The following is an 18,419-nucleotide window of genomic DNA, read 5'->3' on the forward strand; positions in this document are numbered from 1 at the left end:
TTAAGAGGGCAACTGATGTAAGTGCTGTACGAGGCACAGTAGTGGACATGTGTCACAGGCCAGCTGTGCAAACTCCCAGGATGTTTCCAGAAAGGGCTGAGCGTTGCTGTTTCTACACTTATCCCCCAAAGAGCAGAAGTCTCAGTTTACCTTGTAGGCCACCGAGGAAATTCCCAGTTAGTATACAGGGAATGTCTACCCAGCCAGTCCTCCTTCTAAATACTGAAACTGGATGTGCAGTCATTACATGACAGCAGCAGAGATCGACTCTGAAAATTTAGGCTGGATTCTTGGCTCGGTCATTTACCAGCCAAATGAGGCCAGGCAAGTCACAATCTCACGTGACTTTACCTACCTGTAAAGTAGGGATGTCTTCACAGGGTTGCTCTGAGGATAAATGAGGTGAGGTCTTTGTCCTGCCCACTTCAAATGCCAGATGTTTCTAACTTATTCCACCATTTTAAGAGCTTTATATACTCTATCTCTTTTAAGTCTGACAATAACAATAAAATGGGTATTGTTTTTATCCCCATTTAACAGAGATGGAAGCTGAGTCCCAGACAAGTAAAGTCACCTGTTCAAGGTTATACCACTAGGTGACAGACCAAAAGTTTGCACCTATGTCATCTAGCTCCAAACAGCCTGCCTTCCCCTGACTCTACTTCCAGATAGGGAGAGGAATAGGCAATTCTAAATGGTTCTTTAGTTTTACTTGGATAACCACAGGATGACTGGCTGCAATGCAGAGGCTGGATGGGGCAGGTTGGTCAGTGGGCTAGACTCCTGGGTAGGAAACTCTTAGGGAAGGCCCAGGAGAGAGTGGTAACCAGCAGAGCTAACCTTTGCCAGGGTCTCTGTCCCAGATAGGAGGAGGAGTTAAGTTCTGGTATTGTGTATCATCCGGTTGGAGAAAAGCATCCCTCCCTGTGAAGTGAATGGCCCATACAAGATGCAATGGAAGTAATCACTAAGGGTAGTGCTCCAAATAAGAAGCTAAATCAGGGTCCTCCTGGGTTGAGTGTAGGCAGCTGTCTTTGCTCAGGTGAGAACCTGGGGCCAGCAAAGAGAAGGCCCTGTGGCCATGGCCAGCAGGGGTGGTGGTGGTGGTGAGGATGAGGCTTCCCACATCTGACTGGACCCTTTGCCGGGCTGTCCTCTCCCAGTGTTTATCAGGACACCCAGAGGAGGCCTTCCTTCCCTCCTCTGACCCATCTCTGGGGGTGCTTTGCCCGAAGACTACCCCTCCCCCTATTCACACATTTTCCTCCTTCTCCCCTAGCAGAGAGGACCACTGAGCACCCATCCCAGTTCACCAAGGGACTCCCCTTGGCCCCCAAGCTCAGGGCAAGAAGCCAGGACTCCTGGGTTCCAATCCACCATCCACCACAGTGTCATGAGTGGCCATTACTTGTACCCATTACACCATGACCCCTTGCAACTTCTCACCGCGCAGCCGCTGTAGGACTCCGGGTCTGTCAGCCTCAGGTTTCGGAAGCTTCTTTGAAAGAACTGAATGGGCCCTCTCCCCCCCCCCCCCCCCTTCCAGGGCCGGACACGTGCCATCCTGTGCCAGGTTCACCCGGCGATTTCTTGGTTGTTCTTGTTGTCCACGCAGCGGGGAAGCAAGTCTCATACCGTCTCTGAGCCCCACGATTCTCATCTGAAAAACGAGGCTAGGAGTATTTTCCCTGCCTACTTCACGGGGCTGTTGTGCCAACGCATGCAGTCATGCTAAAACCTAACGTGCTTAAAGGCATTATTATTAGGCGGTTGGCATTCTCACGGGTGAAGGCTACGTGCGCTCTCTTAGGCGTCCTGGGACAGAAGGGCCGAGAGAAAGTTGCTCGTCATTCGGGTCCCTCTCGGGAACCCACACCCGCGGCGCAACTGGGTTTCGCTCCTCGGTGGCGGGTGGACCGCGAACCACCCCTCCCTCTCCTCTCCTATTGGCTTTCACCTGCCAGAAAGTCGGCAGCTACGGGTCTCTCGGCCCGTCAATCAGGCCCGCCGGCTCTGCCCCGCCCCTCCCGGGGATTTATAACGGGAATTCCCATGGCCCGGGCTCTGGCATCCAACCTGCTGCCGCCACGGCCCGGCCGAGCCCAGCGGACGCCGAGCTCAGAGCACACGCTCGCGCTCCAAACCCGGTACTTCGCGGTTCATGAGCGTGTCCTCTGACCGCAGCCTCCGGGAGCCGCCGCCGCAGTTCCCGCTGCCTCCTCCTCAGCGCCGCGAGCGTCCCCAAGGGAAGGAAGGAAGGCAGACGTGGGTGTGCGCCCCGCGGAGCCTACGACCCCTGCTCACTGTCGGCTCCCCGGCCGGCTGGCACCATGTTGCACGCGCGCTACGCTCGCCTGCTCACGCCCCACTTGCTGCTCGTGTTGGTGCAGCTGTCCCCAGCTGGCGGCCACCGTCCCACGGGTCCCAGGGTAAGTAGGTCCCTAGCCCGCGAGCCTGCGGACTCCCAAGAGGAAAGCGCTTCCCCCACACCCCCCTGCGCCCCCAGCCGCGTGCCCAAGGCGGAGGGAGACTGCGGCCGCTTTGCCTCTCGTCCCTCCGGGGCGGCGGGGTGGGGGTGGGGAGGGAGATGTCAGACCTTGCTGCCTCCCACCTACCCCCTAGCCTTCTGCGGGCTTCTTAGCCAAGTTGTTGAAATGAATTTTTTTTTTCCCATTGCGTCCCCCTTTCTTCTTGCAGCAGAACCCTATCTTCCCGAACTGTCACTGGTGGGTTTTCTTTCGCGGTCTCTTCTCCCTCGGCATTTTGCTCCAAAACCTTCGGAGGTGCCTCTTGCTGCCGAGAGAGCTTGCTCGCTCTCCGCTCGAGTCGGGTTCCGAGGTCTCACACTGCGCGCCGTCCCGAAGCGCTGGAGTTCTTGGCAGGCGCAGGGAGGTGGGGGGTGGGGTGGGGGCAGCGCTGCCTCCGGAGTTTTAGGTTACCCGCGGGCCGCACAAGGACCGTGTGTTGTTGTTGCCTTAAAGAGCGATCGCTGCGCTGTTCGTAAAACCCACAGCAGATAATTTTAATGTTCCCTCCTGCTGGGCATGGCCCTGAAGGAGGGGCAGAGGTGGTGGCGAGGGAAGAGCTGCGCTTCGCCCTGGGCTGGGTGATGGAGGCTGAGTTACTTGTTAAACCTTGGTCTGATTGGCGTCTCGGAGCGATGTGCAACGTGCCAATTCTGTGCACAGGACGCACCGGCTAGGGCGTTGTAAAATCCCCTGGAATCGACAGCATTGTGTTCGTTGCTGGTCTAGATTATTGTCCCCCATCCTCCCATTGGCGTAAAAAAAAAAAAAAAAAAAAAGGATTTGAATGATCTAAAATATGTAATGTTAAAACACCGGGTGGTTCATTTGACCAAACTCCAGACTTGATCTCTGGCCACGGATCAGTTTATGTCAGGGTCGCCCTCTCTCAGGATAGCTGCTTGCCTTAGTTGGCAGCTAAGAGTTCGTGTGAAAGAGGCTAGGATCTCTGTGAGAAGGTCGGCTCCTTAACCAACTAGCGTTTTCCTGGACATCCTTCTGCCTAGCCCCATCACCACCTGTTCAGATTGCAGGTTCTTTATTCCTGGCTTCTGCTACATGAGAATCATCTTTAGAGCAGTCCTCTGTGGAGCAAAAGCCTCACAAAGCTTGGCGAGCCTTAATGACTGCCCAGATGCTGAGTTGATTACATCCGAGCTGGGCTATCATGTGAGATCAGATTTGCAGCCACTTAGGAAAGAAAAGTGTTTGTCCCCGTGTTGGGCTGGCCCTTGCTTTTATGACCAGATGTGCAACAGCAGCAGTTTAAGTGCGGTAGATTAGATCCAGGGCGTGTCATAAATCCTCGACAGCAGGCATTCCCGAAGCTGGGGCAAGCCAGGGCTCCGGGGAGTGACTTTTATGGATGCAGATGAGGATGCCTTTTAAACGAAGCTGCTTGGTTTGATATTAGGACTTGCAGCTCTTAAACTCTCAGGTCAGACGAGCCGCAGCATTCCCTCCAATAATTAGGAACAGTCAAGACAGAGACGCAGACCAGAGCACTCCGACTGAAATCTGGATGCCCGCCCACAGGAGGGTCGAAAAGAGAGAGGCCCTGAGACAAACGGTGGGGGTGCTCATTTGCTGCTGGCCATGGCTAGCATCTCAAGCCATATGGCTGTCCTCCCCTGCCTCTTGAAACAAGAGGAAGCAACTTTTAGGGGAAAGTTAGAGACATTAGGACAAAACAGGGACATCAGTTAGGTCTCCCTACAGCTACTTTAGTTTATGAATTTGATAGAAGCAATGGGACAGAAGCAGGAGCTGTCAGATAGGCTTATGTGTGTCCCAGCTGCCCCACACTCCCTTCCTCTCTCTTTCATACACACACATACTCACACACAGTGTGATTAGAAAATACCAAGGGAGGTGTGATTGAACGTGTGATTCCCTGGATGCATTATAGGTAACAATGAGAGCTTCCATTTGTGATCACCTGGACTAGGCACTTTACATGATCTCTTATGCTTACACGAAGAGTGGATCTTCTTTGTGCCATTTTGCAGATAAGGAAGTAAGATGCAGGGGGGCTAAACAACTTGCTTGAATCACTCATGGTGCATGTGTGGCTCTTGGGATCCAAACTCCAGTGTATGTGGATTTAAAGCCTGGGTGCTTCCCACTCTACCAGCTATGGGGAACATTCATCAGACTAGTAAAACTGTTCCTATTCTGAAAGAGTTGGCTCAATGAGAGAATATTAAATCCAGACAAGTCAGCTGAGTCTGTCTGTAAAAAAGCATTATCAACAATATTTTTTGGCGCCTGATCACTAACGGGTAATGCGCTTGAATTGCACCTTATCCCCAAGGACCCCAGCTTTCTTCTTTGGCTCCTTGGTGGCCCTGGAAGCGTGGCTCTGGTCGAAAGCGAGCAGTGGTACCAGGGGAGGAGCAGAAACATCTGGCTTGTTGCAGAATTCCCTTTGGGCACCCCTAGGTCTCTTCTGTTAATCTTTTGAGTGACAGAAGCTTAAGGATTGGCATACTTTCCAGCTGGCTTTCTAGGAACCTGAGAGCATGCCCTTTCGGTTTAACTTTATCTGGCTCACTAATTGAGCTCCCCTGAGGCCTGGACCCCAATCCTTGCCCCCTTATTTGCTTCCTGCCTTCATAAAATTCCTGACATTTGTTTGACTCTGGAAACCAGCAGCTATCAGGTATCAAATTGGAGGCTATTACGGAGGAAGCACCTGATTTTTTGGACTCTCAACTCCCAGCAACTGCTCTGCTACCTGGAACACTGGTCAGGATTCTTTTAATTACCGAGGAGGCAGCCATTTCTTTAATCCTGCACAGTCTACTGAAAATCTTTTGGGGGAGGTAGGAATGGGGCAAGCGCTTTTCCCAGGTGATGGAGCTGGGCTGTTGGTCAGGCCAAGCAGACTGCCTGTCTTGGTTTAATCTTCTGGCTGCCCTTGAAGTCAGGGGTCTGGATGAGGGCAGGAGCTGTGCCCATCTTTCCTTTGTAGCATCCCCAGAATGTAGCCTGGTGCCCAGATTTGGTAGGGATGAACTCTGCTGGTGTTTGTGGAATGGACAAATATAAGCAGATAATGCATTTGTAACAATGATCCACGCATCCTGCTTTCTTGGTGCTTTACTTTGTCTGGAGGTAGGAAACAGAATGAAGAAGTTTGAGAATTAAGAGGAGAAGGGAAGGTGGAGAAGTCAGAGTCAGAAATTGGACTTCTCAATTATTTATGTATATTCTTTATTTGTTCTCTCCGCTTATTTGGGTCGTCCTTCAAAACCCAGCTCCAGCATCACTCTCTGGGAACTTTCCGGAGACACGGTTTTGGTTAGAATTGATCACCCTCATCTTTGAGCAACTTCTGCATCTCGTCCACTTATGATTTTAACTTTTGCTTTATCCTGCTGCAGTGAGCCTCTTGAGATCAGGCCAGCACCTTCATTTTCTTAGCACTAACTTGCCCCATCCAGCACCTCATGTGCGATGCTGTCTTGTTTAATGAACAAAATAGCAAGTCTCTTGAGAGCGTAATAGAGATCTTATTCATTAGTGTGCTTGTCACATTGTAGAGCCTCCAGTACATACTTATTAGAATGAATTGTACTATCCAGTGATGTCCAGAGATGCCCAGCCTGCTCTCATTTAAACTTGAAATTGGTTAATAAGAAAATGTTTTTTTTTCCATTTTTAGGTTTTTGTTCTTTCCATTAAATAAAATAAGTCTATGTGGGGTGTGTGGTGGCCTTGGGAGGCCTGTGGGAGGGGAGTTGAGAAAGGAAAGGAAAACTGGCTTTAGTCTCTTCTTCAAGACACAGTCCCTTCTTGTGTCTTGCATATTTGTCACATATGAAACAGCTTCTAGACTGGCCCTGTCCCCATGTCTGGACCACGGTGGGTCTTGTGTCTATATAGATTCCCTTTTTGTTACCTGTGTGCTTGACTAGATGTCCTTCTTTTGCATATGGGAGAGTTTTCTGGGATGCTACTCAGGTGTTAGGCTGAGAACCTGATTTAAACATTTTGATAGAGCTGATATCAAATTTCGAAAAAACAAAACTGAGTGGGACAGAAAGAGTAACTAACCATCTTAGAAACTCCAGGAAATGTAACCAAAGTGGAAAGCATTTTGATATTATCTTCTAAAGTTGAACAGTCACATTCCTTATGACCCAGCAGTTCCACTCCTAGGCATATTTGCCCAAGAGAAACTCATGTCCAGCAGGAGACCTGTGCCACTATGTTCGCAGCGCCAGCCTGGAAAGAGCCCAAATGCCCATCAGTGGGAGGGTGAATGAATCAACTGTGATGTGTTCACGCAGTGGAAAGTTATACCCAGTCAAAACAGATGGACACCAGTGACATGCAAAATGTATATGAATTTTGGCAAGCTGATATTAACGAATGCACCAGAAAATGTAGCGTAGCATCTTTTATGAAGTCAGAAGTAAAATAAAAATTTTCTAAGAAAAATAGAAATAGCTGCAATAAAACTAAAAAGAAAAGCAAGGTATTGATAGACATAGGATTCAGAATGATAATTACCCAAGGTAGGGCCAGGCAGGGGGATGGATTGGTGGAGGAAACCATGTGGTTAGTGTGAGTTGGTGGCCATACCTTGGCTTTGTTGTTGGGGGTGGGGAATGGGGTTGAAGGCATTTGTCCACTAAAGATCAAATGACAGATTAAATAAAAAATAAAAGCAGGCACTGCATGGGCCTATGGCATGAACCAAAGATTATGATTAATTCAACTTTGGGGCCTGAGGTCAAGAATTCCCAGAGTAAGGGATTCCTTTCTCCTGTCCACCCCCTCTCCCCCAGCCCCTTTCCAGATGTGCCTGTGGCCCTATCTAAAATACCGTGTTGGGCAGTCGGTATTGGTTTTTGTTTCAATTCTGTGTGTGGGTTAGACCCAGAGGAGGCCCATGGCCCAGGCATAAATATCTGTATCAGCTGGCCAAAGGGCTTATTTGTAAAGTTGAGCTGGCAGTGGGCAGTCTTCCCTCTCCCTTGCTCAGGAGGAGATACCCTGTGCCCCTGAGCCCCCAGACATGCAGAGGAGAAGTTTATTGGTTCATGCTGGGATCAGAAGCCTTAGTTACTGGTCGTGTGGTGGTGGTGGTGGGGTGGTGGGGGTGCAGGGAGGGATGATGGTGGTGGGAGGGGGGCCTGTTTCTGGTTTGATGCCAGTCTTCATTCCGACCTGCACCCTTCGCCCCCATTTGCAGGGAATGGGGGAAGGGAAGCAAGGCCCTGGTTAGCAGGTACAGGGCACCCTTTCTCTCCGGATCACATAGAGATTTATTGTTCAGGCAGCCAAGTTCCTGGCATTGCTGGGGGTGGGGGTGGGGGTGGAGGGGACGGCAGTACGCTGGGCCCCTCCTTCTGCATTTGTCAACTGCAGAGCTGGTTGGGAGAGGACCAGGGTTGAGTTGCTGATGAGAAATCAATCGGAGCTGCTTGTGAGGCCTGTCAAACAGGGTTAGCATTGTACCAGTACGCATTCTGCAGAAATCCTGAGTCAACGAGGGGATGAGAGAATTGGGTCTGTATGAACGCTCCCAGCTGGCCCATAAAGACCCCAAAGTGACGGAGGTCATTATGCCAATTAATTGGGTTTGCCTTTGCATCTGACTTCATTTTACACTCAATTGCTACTAGATCACAAATTCATCTAACCTTTGGCAGACACCTCAACTTGCTCTGTCTCGAGCCCTGTGCACTTCCCAGGGGTTGCTTCCAATGATTTTAGTCTCCTGTTTTGAGCCCGAGTAGGGCAACCTCTGCAAAACAGGCTTGTCTTGCTCTGGAAGGTGGCTCAATGGCTCTGTCTCAGTAGTGTCCCTCCCACCATCACTGAGGACCAGGACTGAGTGCCTGGACATGGGATAAGGTATGTCAGGGGCTTTGAAGCCTGTCAGATAGTCTCCAAGTGTGAACCATTAAGCCCATCAATTAAAGTCCATTTTACTCTGCAGCACTGATCTGATTCTATAAGGATTAAGTGTTTATTTTTATTTTTTTTTAATATTGACAGTGAAGAAAAACTGGACTCATTTCCCAGAATGGTTTATACTGGGGACTAGATCTCCAGGCCAGTGCTGGAGAGTTTAAAAATTTTTTAAAATCATTGTTCTGCACCTATTCCTGAAAAGTTCTGTAAAGCTTCTGGGGAGAGGACACAAAAATCGATAATTAAAAGGTGGGATAGGCACTGTTAGAAAATGGCACGAATCATTCCTTAAGGTACACTGTGCCGCTGCCCTGCTCAAAGCAAATAACTTCCCCTTTTCAGAAGTGCAGTTCATTAGAACTTTCTGAAATGAAGGAGATGTTCTATATCTGCGCTGCCTGATATTAGCCACATTTTGCTAATGAACGACTGAAATGTGATTAGTGCGACTGAAGAACTGTTTTTTATTGCATGGGCAGACACTGGAAATCGAACCCAAGTCTCTGGCATGGCAGGTGAAAACTCTGCCTGCTGAGCCACCACGGCCTGCCTGAGGAACTGGATTTTTAATGTAATATTTTAAACATTTTTTGGAAATAATTTCAAACTGATAGGACAGTTGGCAAAAATAATACAAACCCCATACAGAGAAATCCAAACTACCCCCAGATCCACCAATTATAACATTTTGCCACCTTTGCTGTACTTACCTATCCATCCATCCTTCTATCTATCAATTTTCTGAACATTTGAGGGTATTTTGCACATATCACACTCCTTTAACGCATAATACTGCCCATGTACAGGTAGATTTCTTATGAATAAGGGTATTCATTTATGTAGTTATCTTAAGTGCAGTTATTAAGTTCTGGAAATTTAATGTTGCTAAACAAATTCCAAATTTTTCTTATATCCCAATAACGTCCTTTTATGCTTTTTCTCCTCCATTCTTAGATCCCACCCTGTACCATGTATTGCATTTAATTGTCATTATTTCTTTAGTTTCTCTTTCTTTCTTTTTAAATTGTGGAAATATATATACAATATAAATCTTTCCATCCCAATGCCTCCCTAGCATACCAACAGTGAGATTAATACATTCACAATGTAGGACCCTCTCCCCACATCCATTGCTCTAATTTTCCCTTCACCCCAAACAGAAACCCTGCACCAATTTTCTTTTTTGTATGCTGTATGGTGGGGGTCACATTTCATTCTTTTTTCATGTGAGTATCCCGTTATTGCAGCACCATTTGTTGAATTTTTGTTTGCTTTTTGGGAAGTGCATGCCGGGAATGGAACCCGGGTCTCCTGCATGACAGGTGAGAATTCTACCACTGAATTACCCTTGCACCCCTCCTACACCCATTTTGCATTAATTGCCCCGTTGCCCCTGCCCCGGTAACCTGTAGTCTACTTTTTGTCTCTAAGAGTTTGCATATTCTCTCTTTTCTTTGTGGTTACCACAGGGCTTAAATTTAACATCCTAAATCTGTAACAATCTCGTTTGCTAATTGAATTAATTTAAGTTTAAACATAAGCAGCCACCTGTGGCTACTGGCTATCCTTTTGGACAGCAGTTGGTCTCTAACCAGTTAGCCCAGCCTTTGCTCCCACTAGGTACCCTCACGGTGCCCCAGGCATCAGATGCGCTGAATCACTTTGTTTTGCATTGTCTGACCTCTCCTCTCCCCTTCTGTCTGTCAAAATCACGCCCTCCATTGGAAAGGCTGCTTAAATGCTCCTTCCACGCCTTCTTCCCAGACACATTGCAGGGAGAGTTCTTTCTGTCCCTGTGCTTTGCTTACCACTGTGACCGCCTGTGTCCTCGTCTGCTCTGTATTCCAGCTGCCCATAAGTGGGGTACTGAGGCAGCTACGGCACCTGAGGCTTTGGAGGAGACGCGAGTCTTTCTGGCTCTGTCACAGTGGGCTTGGGCTAGTAATTAAACCTCTCGATCCTCAGTTCCCCACTTTGTCCGATGGAAATCATAGCATCTCTGTCCCAGGGTAGTGGTGAGGATGAAATGGGACAATTTGCATTGTACTTGTTTGCTATTGCTTCTGTAACAAATTACCACAAATGTAGTGACTTAAAACACATGCATTTATTATCTTACTTCTGAAGGTCAGAATTCTGACACAGGTCTCACTGGGCTAAAATCAAGGTTCAGCCGGGCAGTGTTTCTTTCTGGAGGCTCTAGGGGGCATGTGTTTTCTTGCTTTTTCCAGTTTTTAGGGGTGGCCTGTGTTTTTGGTTCACGGCCCCTCCATCTTCAGGAAGTCAGCACTGGCTGCTGCTATCTTTCTCATGCTGCCATCTCTCCAATTCTGACTTTTCTGCTTCCTTCTTCCTTATTTAAGATGTAAGGGGATAACATTATGATTACACTGGACCCAGCTAGAGAATCTAGAATAATCTATTTTAAGGTTAGCTAATTAACAACCTTACTTTTATTTGTAACCTTAATTCTGCTTTGCCATGTAAAATGGCATATTCCCAAGTTCTGGGAATTAGGACAGGGACATCCTTTGGGAGTGGGTGAGTGAGGTTTTATTTTGCATCATATTCATTAAGGGTCTGATACAGTGCTTGGCTCATAGAATGTGCCCACTTTATTGCCTGCATCTGCTAGTTTCTTTCCTGTAGAGTGTGAGTCCCTTGATGGCGGAGTTGCTTAATTTTCTTTATAGTCTTTCTCCTGCCCAAGAGCAGGTATTTAGTAAATGTATTTTAAATAATTGAATTTTCTATAAATGTAGATGATTTCTTTCCTTGTAAAGATATATTTGGATAGTAAAAAGAAGTAAAATGCAAGCTAGAATATATGGAGCCCTTTGTGCAAAAAAAAAAAGTTGGTTTAACTATGGAAAAGTTGGGTAGATTATTTGCCGGACTGTTAATGGTTGTAATCATGGGGACATTCAATTTCTGTGTGATATGTTTAAATTATGTGTTGTTTATTTAATTTAAATAATTTGATTTTCAATGAGCATCTTTTAGTCTTAGAGGAAAATGATAAATATGAAAACATGCACAATTAAATACCAACCCCCAAACCTGTCTCATTCCAGCCTGATAGCTGAATCACCTTTGGATTTATTCTACCTCTGATAGTCAGCCTCTGCTCCTGTTGGGCAACTTTTGGGCTAGTAACAATTAATTTGTACTAAGCCTCCTCGTCATTTTCAGCATGCTTTGAACTCCATCTGCTTTCAGAGGAGAGTTTTCAATGAGCCTCAGCAGCACATAGCTAAAAAATGTATTTATTGTTGTTTTTGGTACTATATATTAGTACAATGTCTGTGATTTTACAGTTGAATTTGCACCTATCTTTTGACCTTGTAATTCCACTCCCAAGTGTACCCTTAGATATGTAGAAAGAGACATGTTCAAGGATATTCATAGCAGCATCTTTTTTTGTTGTAGTAAAAGCTTGGAAACTACTTAAATGTCCATCAACAGAAGACTAGAAAAATAAATTATGGTTTATCCAAATATTGAACTACTACACAGCATTGAAAATAAGTAATTTGAAGCTATACTTGTTATCATGGATCAACTTCCTAATTAAAATGTTGAGTGAAAAGGAGGCAAATTGCAGAAGTATACATACATTATACTACTATTTTTATACATGTTAAAAGCATGCAAAAATTATATATTGTTTATAGATGCATACATTTGTAAAAATGTGTGAAAAATTATTCATTGTAGTGGTTATCTAAGGAGTGGGGTTTAAGAAGGGAGAGGACTATGTTGGCAGGGACATATGGGAGGCTTAAATTGAATTGGTTGTGTTTTATGTTTTAAATTGGCTGGTGAGTACATGGAATTTTAAATTTCTATTTTCTGTATCTTAAATAATGCATTGCGTTTTTAAGCTATAAAATATATCTAAATAGATTGCAATAAGGTTTTAAGAACAAATAATAAGAGTGATGCTTGCATGAGGGGCCCTCTGCTCAGTGCTACTGATTACTTTTCCTTTCCTCTGCAGAACATCCTTAACCCAAATTGCAATGCCTGTCCCTCCCTGCATCTGCATGATCTCTCTCCTGCATCCCCCTTCCCCCACCTCCTTCCCTGACTTCAGCATGGGGTGCAGGCTGCTCCTTCTTCCTTCTCTTTGCCTGGCTTTCTGATGCTGTTGTTGTCTGCTTGTCTTGGATCTCTGCTCTTGCCATTACACCTGCTCTCCCTGGATGATTATGAATGAGGTTGATCATTTTCTCAAATTTATTGGCCATTAGTTTAGAGTTGTCAGAATTGGCAAATTAAAATACAGGATTCCCAGCTAAATTTGATTTTCAGATAAATGACAAATAATCTTTTAGTGTAAGTATGGTCAAATAAATAGTTATTTGCAATTTACCTGAAATTCAAATTTAACTCAGCATCCTGTGTTTTATTTGGCAACTCTATCCTAGTTTCTTTTCTTTTGTTAATTATATGTCCAGATTTTCTGCCAATTTTTTTATAAGAGTGCATTTGCCTCCCCCCCATTGACTTGCAAGAGTTTTTTTTTTTTCTTTAATATAGTAAGGATATTAACCTGTTTTTCTGTCATATATAGCAAGTGCCTTTTCTCAGTATTTCATATAAGAAAAGGCAATGGTTTTAACCTACTAAAAATTTCACATCTTGGACATAGCTAAAGCTATCATTATGGTTTCTACCTTTAGTCTTTCTTGATTAAGATTATAAAACTTAGGGTGAATAAGTTTCTAAAGACTCGGGTTGCACAAGTAGCAATATGTACATTATACAGAGTTCATCTATTTAATGTTTGAGATGGGTTTATATAGCATTTCCTGTGAATTAAACTAAAACAACCCTGTGGAAAGAGTGCTTGTCCTGTGTTTCAGAAATACCCAAAAATAATTTAAAAGGAGATCATCAACTGCAAGTATTCTGTAAAGGTTGTTAGTTGGAGGGAAATTTATGAAAAAAGTGTTACTTTGGTTGAGCCGACTGCACTAGGACTCGGCAAAGAATTTTTTGGGTCCTTTACATTCATTAAAAAAACCCTTCTTATTGTGAAAATTTCCAAATATACACAAAAATAGAGAAGATAGTGTAGTGGATTCTCAATGGACCCAAACCCAGCTTCAACAGTGCACAGTTTGTGGCCAACCTTGTTTCATGGACCCATAGCCCCAGTTCCCTGCTCAGATCATTTTGAAGCAAATCCAGACATTATATCTTATCATCTGTAAATACTTTCATATGCATCTCTAAAAGATAAAGACTCATTTAAAAGCATAACCCCAGTACCATTATCACAACTAAAAATATTAACAAGAATTTCTTAACATTGTATCATCAAGAATTCAGTTAACATTCAAATTTCCCTGATTATCTCTGATATTCTTTAATATTTTTTTTTGTTCATTTGAATCAAGAGTCAGATAAGGACCACATACTGTGATTGATTGATCTGTCCTTAAGTCTCTTTTCATCTGTGAATTTTGCCTCCATCCCCTTTTTACCTTTTAATTTATTTTTTGAAAAAACTAGGTTGTTCATAGTTCTACACACTAGATTTTGTTGATTGTATTCCCAAATTGTTGCTTAGCATGTTCCTCTGTCCCTTATATTTTTTGTAGAATGCTGGATCTAGAGGCTTGACCCGATACAGGTTTTATTATTTTTTTATTTTTGGCAAGAATGTATCATGGGCGTTGGTATGTACACCTGTCAGGAGGTATACATACCACCTGTGATGTTAGCAGCTCTTGGTGATCATTTCCTTGACTTGCTAGCTTATTAGAGCTGTCACTAATCTTTTTTTTTTTTTTTTGGCAAGGACAGGCTCCGGGAATTGAACCCGGCATGGCGTGGCAGGTGAGAATTCTGCCATTGAGCCACCGTTGCCCGCCCTGTCACTAATTTTTAAGCAAGTAAAAGTTGTACTGAGAAGGGTTTCTAACTTTTGAGTGACATTCCCATTATCTTCCTTGTCTCTGGCATTGCCCTGTAGGAATGGGACTTAGGTACCAGTGTTTGCTGTTTCAGACTCTTGAAGGGGAAGCTGCCACGTGACCACAGAGCTGTGAGAGGGAAACTCTGCCCTGAATTCTTGGTTGGGGCAAAGGAAGGGAACCACCTTGTTTTCTGGTGGAAGTGGTAAGAGCCTGAGGGAGCTAGTTTTACCCTCTAGTGCTAATTGAAAGACCTTTAACACGTAACTATAGATCAGCTTTGTGTCTGATCATTAGTATGTATATATCAGCTGGGAGTTTATATTATGAGTAACAGATAGTGCATTTTGGACTGGCTAACACAACGAAGGGGATTCATTAACTCAAGTAATAGAGGGTACAGATACAAAGTGGGTCTCAGGGTTGGTTTTATTCAGTGGCTCAACAAGTCATCAGACACTCAATACCTTTAGGTCTCTTCCCTTTGCCTTTTTTTGGGTAGCTATTCTACCCCAAGACTAGCTTTTCTCATGGTGGCAGAATGGCTCAGTGACTATGTTTCATATCTAAGCATTGCACTTTCTAGAAGAAAGAAGAGAAAGTTAGCTTCCAGTAGCCCCCTCAGCAGAAGGAGAAACTTCATTATTAGATGCCTTCAGGAAACTTATTCTATTAACTTGTTGATTGAAATTAGATTATATTCCCATTCATTAGACCAGTCCCTTTGGCCTGGAGAATGCTATGCTGTGAGTGATTTAGGCTTAAGTTCCTTTAACAGTCACTGTAGCTGGGATAGGAGTTACCCATTTTTGGAGCCAGGAGTCAGGTTAATCCCCGCCCCTCCCGACAATGGCTATTACATAAGGCAGGAGAGTGGAAGGGGTGCTTGGAGTGACAAGCCAGTGTGCATTGTGTGATCTGTAGCATTTACAGACCAGCTGAATGGTGGTGGTGGTGGTGGTGGGGGGCGTGGCGATGTGAGGTAAGGAGTGTGCTGGGCATTGAAGGTCAGAGCCCAGAGAAATAGATTTCCTGTTACTGTGTGATTGGCTCCTTCATCTGGTAAGAGAAGATTTAGTGGTCTCCAAGATTAATCCCAGTGCCTGCTTTCCAAGGTTAGGAGCTGATAGAAAAAAGGGAACCTAGGAAGAGTTTGGAAATTTTCCGAGTAGAACAAAAAGGCTGAGTGAAGATGTTTCCAGAAGGTCCCTGAGGTGAGGAAAACAAAAAATCTCAGAGAAGTCCTCATTTTACACATGAACTTCAAGACTGTCATGAGTCTGTGTGGCCAGTAGTGACAGAACCAAGGACAGAACCCAGATGTCCTCCTCTATTGCTCTTTGCCTTTCAATGATGCCCTGGAACACATGGGAAAGTGGCAGAAGTCCAGCCGGGGAGGGAATAGCTTGAATTTCAGGAGAGGATTGTGCTTCTGATACCTTTGGCTGATTCACCAATTTATAGTGGTTGAAACACGTGGCTCAAGAACTCAAGGCATGCAGAATCTTCACTCTCCTCATCATCTGACTACTGGCGTTATTATACCTTCTATTTCACAGCTTTCTGTTTCTCCCAGTCCCCCAAACAAATGATTTCTGCAAATGTAGTAGTCTCAGTTAGGAAATGTAAAGCAGAGCAGATGGAACAAGTAGCCAGTGATGTCGTTTGAAGAAGCAAAGAAAGATCTTGATGGAAAACTCTTAATACTTGTTAATAGCAATGAGAACAGGACAGACATACACTGAACTGACAGGCCAGATGGCGTGGAGCACAGGGTCCTGTTTTAGGATTGACACACTATTTCCTGGGAGATTTTAAAAGATCTCTTCCCTCCTTGAGGGTCAAAGTGGAAACCCTTTGTGTTTGTTGAAAAAGGTCTGTGTCTGAAAGTATCTATGACCCTCCTTCTGAGGACACCTTCTCTGTGTCCTTTGGCCAGTGACTTCAGAAAGCCTGAGGGCACACGCGTAGCTGCACTGGTCCAGGCAGCCTGGCGTCCAGGGACTGAACAGAGGGACAGATGCCACATTTCCATCTGTCATGTCTTCTCCCTGGCTCTGGGGACCACACACCCTCTCCTGGTGGTATGATGTTCTATTTTCTTCCCTCAGCCAGGGGAGAGGCTTGGAAAAAGACAGAGCCAACAGTATACATGCTGACTGTGGCTGATTCCCAGTTTGTATTTTTTCTTTCTTTAAAGCTGCATTTACCTCGAGAATGATGTTCACCTCCCATATTATTGCGGGGCGACGTCTCATTGCAGGGCGACAGGAGGTGTCTGAGCTGTAACCGTTTGTGTTACAGGTTCCTGTCCATGCAGAAGGCAGTGTAGCATAACGGTTTGGGGCCAAAGAGACCTTGAATTCAGTCAAGGCACTGCCATTTTCTAGCTATGTGTTTTTGGGCAAAATGACTAAGCGCTAAGCCTCAGCTTTCCCATCTGTGAATTGAAGATCATAATATTTACCTCATTGAGTCATTGTGGATAATGACACGATGCTCAGCAAATGGTAACTGTTCATAAAAATAACAGATATGACAAAAGGTATGAGAACCCCAAATGGTTTTATTCCCCTTAATTGTCCCCCTTGGAATTAAAACTAAAAAGCCTTTGGCACATGGAAGATTTATAATCTATGATTTTGTACCTTTTTGTTTAAAACAAAGTTCATTTTCCTGCATTGTGTGACAAATCAAATTCCTCCCGTTTCCCAGCCTGACTTAGGTCAGAAGGGTTCTCCTGTGGATATTGGTGGAGGGAGGACAGTTTTTGGCATGACCTTCTCCCAGCAAAAGGACATTGTCCTCCCTGAAGTCTTCTTTTACTTGGTCTTTTCCTGGCTTGGTGGTGTTTTCTTGAGTTTAGCATCTCAAGGAGGCTTGAACCCGTAATCCTGAGGCACCTCCCCTTTCTTCTCTGAGATAGTGAGAAGAAGCTTTGTTACCAGGAGGTAACTGGAAGGCCATGCTGCTGTGCCCTCCTCATAGCTTTTGTGCTCAGGGGGCCAGGCTGGTGACTGCCTCATCTATAACTAGGTCTGGTCCTTAGGCAAATTCCAGAGAGGTGGGGAAGCAGTGCCTGGCTTTTCTAGCCCTCTACTGCCTCTCACCCCACATAGCATCGGTGGGAGGGCCCACAACCATTGTCCTGGAGGCTGCTTTTAGAATGGCATTTCAGAAACTAACTCCTCGCTGCCAGCATGGCTTCCTGGAGGGATATCTCCAGACAAGGGGAGTGTGCCACATCGTACCCATACTTTCTTACTCCAAACACACACAAAAAGAGCACTCCATGGTGGATGGTGGAATCTTCTTCCCAGTTACTGTCCTGGTGGCCTTGCTGGGCAAAAGATGTCCATGTGGCGTGAGACCTGGGGAGGGGGAAAAGGGGCCAGCTTCGCCTCCTAGAGCCAGTTCTATGGGGAGCAGCCATCTAACTACCTCATCTTTAGGGGACATGGCAGAGAATAGGGACCTGATTACATTTATTTTTCCGTGTTGAAGCACCGAAAGAACCTGACCTGGTATTGGTGTTTTCTAATATTCAAGTCAACATATTCTGCAAATATTTATGCAGCACCTAGTGGGAGAAGACAGGAAACATAGACAGGCAGTCCCTACCTTAATGGAGTTTCAATAATAGCTACTCTGACATGGCTCTTATATATGCCAGGCACTCTTCTAAGCGCATTTCATATACCAACCCCATTTTGTTCTCACTACAGCCTTATGAGGAAGGTAGTATTATTATTCCCATCTTATGAATGAGGAAGCTGAGGCACAGAGAGTTTCATTGGCCCAGTAAATAGAAGAGTCAGGATTAACCCTGGCTGATAGGCTCCATAGTCAGAACTAACCGACTGTGTCCTGCAGCTGCAGGCTGGGTGTAGTACTGGGCACATGGGATGTAGTCTTAGCAAGACAGGATTCTTGTGCTTGCAATGAATACCACACCTCTTTCAGTGGTCTATAGCGTCCTATATGATCTGATATCTCTCTTACCTTATCTCTTGTCTTTTATGTACTAGCTGCACTTGCCTCC

General features: G+C 45.3%; 1 protein-coding gene across 4 annotated transcripts in view; it reads left to right on the top strand.

Annotated features, from left to right (window-relative positions):
- The first annotated feature begins 2,079 nt into the window (after window positions 1–2,079).
- The window catches only part of SMOC1 (SPARC related modular calcium binding 1), a 154,623-nt gene continuing 138,283 nt past the window's right edge, over window positions 2,080–18,419 (top strand). For all 4 annotated transcript variants that reach the window (XM_077122856.1, XM_077122859.1, XM_077122860.1 and 1 more), the window contains exon 1: window positions 2,080–2,429. In XM_077122856.1, the coding sequence (XP_076978971.1) occupies window positions 2,331–2,429 (99 nt within the window). In that variant the 5' untranslated portion in view covers window positions 2,080–2,330. The remainder of the gene's footprint in view (window positions 2,430–18,419) is intronic.

The sequence above is a fragment of the Tamandua tetradactyla genome, chromosome 12, assembly GCF_023851605.1.
Source record: "Tamandua tetradactyla isolate mTamTet1 chromosome 12, mTamTet1.pri, whole genome shotgun sequence".
In the NCBI taxonomy this organism is placed as follows: domain Eukaryota; kingdom Metazoa; phylum Chordata; class Mammalia; order Pilosa; family Myrmecophagidae; genus Tamandua; species Tamandua tetradactyla.